The 6,000-nt window shown below is 44.3% G+C and overlaps 1 protein-coding gene across 1 annotated transcript in view; it reads left to right on the forward strand.

The window, feature by feature from the left end:
• The window catches only part of inpp5d (inositol polyphosphate-5-phosphatase D), an 89,966-nt gene that overhangs the window by 39,136 nt on the left and 44,830 nt on the right, over window positions 1-6,000 (forward strand). The window contains exon 3 of the mRNA XM_048604130.1: window positions 5,534-5,678. Within this exon, the coding sequence (XP_048460087.1) occupies window positions 5,534-5,678 (145 nt within the window). The remainder of the gene's footprint in view (window positions 1-5,533; window positions 5,679-6,000) is intronic.

Consider the following 6,000-nt stretch of genomic DNA (forward strand, 5'->3'; position numbering starts at 1 on the left):
CCAGCAAACCGAGGCATATAAATAACAAGCGAGGCAGAACACCAATCTTTCACTGGAGGCACACTGACGATGTTACCGAGCAGGGTGACGAAACGTCTGCAATCAAACTCACCAGCTCGGCGAACAAATCTACAACCTTATGTATGACATCGATATTGCTGCTTGGCCTTTCTTCCATTGTATGCTAGTTGGAACAATTTGCTCTGTTTCTGTTTAAAAGCCTTCTTGGCTGCTCTGCTGTTGCCTTAGATGGCTCTTTCCTTTGCATTAATTGCATCCGATAAGGTAATCATTTAACTTCAACATCAAGTTTCTTTGTGGTCCTACGGTAGGACCCTCCCTATCTCACGTTGTTTGTTTGCCTGTTCCTCAGGTGATGTGGCCTATGAAACATTAGGCTGAATCCCACCAGAAAACAGCTTAGGAGCATTTTCATTGAGTTTTGTGGATTTCTCTCTGCGAGGCCTCGTGAGGTTTCTCATACTATTGTCCTAACTTGCCCTATTAACCATGTAACAAGCTTCTAAGATGCCTTGCTCACCTGATACTGGCCCCATTCTCCTACTCGCCAATGGCAGGAGTACTCACAAATGCTGGAATTTCCCAGGGTGCCTGGCATTGGTGCCATATTCGCTGTGCACCCAGTGAAGTGGTGTCAGTCTACTCTGCGTGGCTTGAAACTCTTGTGCCCTGGACATGGCTGGCAAGGAGAAATTGGCACCCCACCTTGTGGACATGAATTTGAAGGTCCTGGTAGATACAGAGGAGGTCATGAAACCAGACCTTTTTAGCCTGGTGTGTGCGGTTTCAACCCAGGGTCAGTGTGGTATCAGCTGTCTGGAGTAGTGCCCATCAGTGCCACATGCAAAGTCTGCTCTTCCAGGGTAAGCGCCAACACTTTCTCTCTAATACCCTCCCATTCTCTCTATCTCTGCCTCTGTACCAAGTAGCCCCCCAACAAGGCACATGCTCCACCACTGTCACTATTGCCCACAGCATTTTCCATCACTTCATCTCACCCACCTCAAATCCCCACACCACTAACCATGCGTGCCCTCTGTGCTGCCCACTCACTCGCCCAGGTCATCTCACCACTTTACCCACCCCTCCCCCGCCCCCCACCTGCACCAGCAGTAAGAGCTGTGCCACCCACTACCATCTCACTCAGTGACTGCCTTTGTCTCATTCCAGAAGGGAAAGGCCCACAGTCAGGCTGAATGAGCCAGGGCAGTTGTGTTTCTTTCTCAGTGGGTGGGAGAATGGGAAGCTGGACATTAATGAGGTGAGTTTGGCTGGTAATGAGGGTGACAATAAGCGACAATGCACATAAAGAGGCCTCTTGCTGCTCACTGGTGACAGTCTATTCTCACTCTCCAACACATGGTTGGAAAATGGGACTTCTTGATTTCAGTATTGAAGATCCTCCCTGGGCATTGCACCTTTCCATTCCAAACTTTTCCTCTGTGGCCCATGTCTTTCCTGGTTTGGGAAGATACAGCAATGAAGGTCTCTTCTGGCTACATTTCCAAGCTTTTGACTAAGCTTCCACCGAGATGGATGGCTTTAATCATTGTGTTTAACATCTGAAATTCTAGCTCAGCAGTCTTGTCTTCCATTGGTCAGCCTTGGCTGTTGAGGATATCTCACAGTTATTAGGCTGGTAGAGATGACCAGGATAGGGATTGGCAAGGATTGGAAGTATTTCATAACAAGGATGAGGTTTCTTTTAAATTTAGGTGTGATAGAACGGGAGCCAATGTAAAGTCAGCGAGCAGGGCTGACTGGAACTTTGTGTAAATTAGAACAACAGGCAGCAGATATTTGGGAGTGACATTGAGTTTACAAAACATAGAATGTGGGAGACTAGCCGCTAGTGTTAGAGTAGTCAAATCTGAATGTAAGAAAAGTACAGATTAAAGTTTTCAGTAGTTGAAAAGCCAACACTGACTGATAGAAAGATACAATGATGGGGAAGTGGAATTACGGGGCATTACTGCTGATGTGAGATTGGAAGCTCAGTTCAAGGCCAGATGGGATGCCAAGCTTAAGAGTGATCTAGTTCATCCTCAAACAGTGACCATGGGGACAGACTGATTTCAGTGCTGACACAACAGAGTTTGTGACAGAGGCCAAAGACAGCGACTTCAGGTTTCTTCCAGATTGGGGAAATCCCTGCTTATCCAACACTGGGTTTGAGACAAACGGTCTGATAAATTAGCAGTGGAGGGATCGAGAGTGGCTAAATGTATGCTCAAGTACTGAGACTGGGACTTGGCACAATGATCTTTTCTCTTAGTGGCAGGACTGCTACTCATGACTCAAAAAATAAATCTGATCCTAACCAGGGATAATTTGCACAACACTCTGGGATGTGAGATTTAGCAGTCTCAGAGAAAGTAAGTATGAGTACACAGACAAGCTCACTTCACTGACAGCTCATGGAATTGGAACTAAATCTCTATGAATGCTGTGCAGTCGGCAACGATGCAGCCTAAACAGCTATAGATTGTCCAATAGTTCAGCAGATATCCTATTTTGTTCCGGCTGATGGTGGCTTCGGATGAGGTCCAATCATCAGAACAACAAGCGCGCACTGAGCCTTTCCTAGAAACAAGACACCTTTGGCTCAATGGGGATGTAAAATGACAGTGAGACTGTTGGGTTCTTATTAAAACTAATTGGTTCACTCGTGATGGAGAGCTGCTGTTTCTAACTGGACTGACCAACATATGATTCCTGGCTTACTCTTGGGTGACACTTTCCTGTCCACTGAGTCCCTGGCCAGTTGCTCAGTTATCTGCACAGGGTAACCAGGGACATTCAACAAACGTTGACCCTGACCACATGCTGAGAATGGACTTTAAGAGAAAAACTGACTTCCACAAGTGCTAAAATAAAAGAACGACTAAACAAACTGTAATTCAGATCTTAGTTTAGCATAGCAGTTGTGAACCATTTATTAGATCCTGTTACTCAAGGACTTGGCTTAATTGTTGTAAACATACATATTGTGTAATTTCTATGTGTGTGTAATGAATTTTGTTTGGCTGTTAAAGCTAGGTCAAAGTACAGTTTAATGTTGATCTAATATCTTCCAAAGAGATTGTGCAGGAGAACAAGATAAATATAGAATCTGAAGTAAACCAAAGAGACTTTCATTCGGTTCTCTGGGCTCCCTACAGATTTGCCCAACAACCTGTACAAGCAAAAACACCTTCTTCTCAGGGATATGGGGATCTCAACTTTCTCTACAAGAGTTGACTAAGTCCCAGAAGTTAAACATACCCCCAGTAAAGTTGAGTGAATGAACTCCCAACAATCTATTGTTTTAGAAGATGATCAAACTCTATCAAACAGCAACCTTGGATGGAATATAGCCTGTTTCATGTATGAATAGATCACCTCCACAGGGAAATGGGAGAAACCTTTAATCAGCATGTAACTGAATTAAGGACCTGTTGCAAGATTGGTAAATTATACAAAGAACAATACAGCACAGGAACAGGCCCTTCAACCCCCCAAGCCTGCGCAAATACATTTTGCCCTTCCACACTAAAACTGTCTTCACTTAGAGGATCCGTATCCCTCTATTCCTTTCCTGTTCATGTAGTCATCCAAGTATTTCTTGAACGCTGCTATTATGTCTGCTTCCAACACCTCCTCTGGCAGCACATTCCAGCCACTTAGCACCCTTTGTGTGAAAAACTTGCCTTGCACATTTCTTTTAAACTATCACCCCACCGCCTCCTCTGCCCCCTTGTCTTGAACCTGTATCCCCTCGTAATTGACCCCTTCACCCTGGGTAAAAGCTTCATACTTTCCACCTTATCCATGCCATTCACAATCTTTTAAATTTCTATCAGTTTGCCCCTCCACCTCCTGCCTTCCAGTGAAGATAAACCCAGTCTATCCAACCTATCTTCATAGCTAAAATCCCCGATACCCGGCAACATACTGGTAAACCTTTTCTGTACCCTCTCCAAAGCATTAACATCCTTCTGGCAGTGTGGTGACCAGAACTGCATGCAATATTCCCAAGTGTGGTCGAACTAAAGTTCTATAAAGCTGCAACATAACTTGCCTATCCTTATACTCAATGCCCCTTCCAATGAAGGCAAGCATGCCATAGGTCTTTTTTTTACTACCTTATCTACCTGCGCTGCCATTTCAGTGATTTGTGGGCCTGCACACCCAGATCCCTCTGCAAATCAATACTCCTAAAGGTTCTGCCATTCACTGTATAATTTTGTCCTTCCAAACACATCACCTCACGTTTGTCCAGTTTAAACTCCGTCTGCCATTTTTCTGCCCATACCTCCAACTGATCTATATCCTGCTGTATCCTCTGACAATCCTCCTCACTGCCCGCAACTCCACTAGAATTGTGGGGATATTTTTGAGAAAATTATCATGGGAACATTCTTAAAGTCACAGTTCATTCAACTAGTTCTAAAGTTCAGGATCCTGAAAGATCATAAGAATTTCGACGAGTGCATCAGAAATTAATTGAAGCCACATTGCTTTAAAACTGAGATAAATATTGACAAGACAGCACTCATCATCATCATCTAACTGGTGTGGGGCAAACTTGGCATAGATTTAAAGGAACTGCCAAATGCTACAATATCTTGTAAAAAGTCTTAATCAGTTGGCATCTGCTTTTGATGTTGGTTGAAATCCCATGCCACATCTTGTTCCATGTGTTGAATATTTGACTGAATGGCCTCTTGTAAATACAGTGTGTGAGGGATCTGATTGGAGGGTGAGATTGGATGGTGCAGTATCCAACAGGCACATTTCCGAATATCACTGTTTCATTAACAAGAGCACTAGGTCAGAAAGAAAAAATCCCATTAAGAAACTGGTTTTACTGACGTGGACAAATCAATATCTGACCAAACATTAAATTGGTCCAAACTGATTCAGAAAAGATTAGACCTTTGGGACCTTTTTGGAGAAACAATGATGGAGGGATGACCATTAGTAAAACACACTGGGGGAGGAGTCACCTTGAGAGGTAACATTAAATTGGTGATACAGTGTGGGTCAACTATGGTACACAGTATTCAGCTCTATTCACCTTGATAGAACGGATTAGAAGCAAGAGTATTTCATGGGCTGTCCTCATGATACCACCCATGGAATTTCATTGCTAATCAGAGCCCACATATTCAGGAATACTGGAACCAGAGAAGAGCAAGCCATGAGGAATTATTTGGTTTCAGATGGTGCGAGTGTATGTTAATACATGTTCTCGGGTGTCAGCATGTGTGTCGGGGTGCTTGTGTGTCAGGGTGCATGTGTGTTGGTTTTGTGCTTGTATTTGCACATGTCGAGTATTTCCTGTTTAATACTCAGTGCAGGCAGCTCCATTCAGATGAAGGACAGACTGCACTAGGGGGAAATACAGTTGTACGAATGAGTGAAGAGAATGGGAGGCATTGCAACTCACAGGAGGAACAATACTGGAAAAGTCACAGTGTCGGAGGTGAGAAAGAACAAAAGGATAATAAATGCTATCTTTTGTTTCTAGGCCTCTGCGGGGATCAAGCCCAAGAATTTTGAAAAGATGCCAGACTTGATCGAGTATTACAAACAGGAGAACACGGGGCTGGTGACGAACCTACGGTATCCGGTAGAAAGAGCGGAAGAAGTGGATGGACAGGAGGTGGCAGTAGGTAAAAGAGGGGAATGTCCCAAAACTGGGCTTAACGTGTCCACAATTAAATTGTGTTTAAGAGGTTTCCCCCAACAACTGAGGGAAGTATATGAACTGCGTACGGTGGTACTGAGTTACTCAAGGCTGGAGAGCCAGCCATCTTAGTTCCAGTCCCTGTTGCATTAGCTGTTCTCATCCAGATCACAAAGGGAGATCTGTAGTTATCCTGGGTTAGTAGGAACTGCAGATGCTGGAGAATCTGAGATAGCACGGTATAGAGCTGGATGAACACAGCAGGCCAAGCAGCATCATAGGAGCAGGAAGGCCGACGTTTCGGGCCT

Source organism: Rhincodon typus, chromosome 13 (assembly GCF_021869965.1).
Source record: "Rhincodon typus isolate 14 chromosome 13, sRhiTyp1.1, whole genome shotgun sequence".
Lineage (NCBI taxonomy): Eukaryota > Metazoa > Chordata > Chondrichthyes > Orectolobiformes > Rhincodontidae > Rhincodon > Rhincodon typus.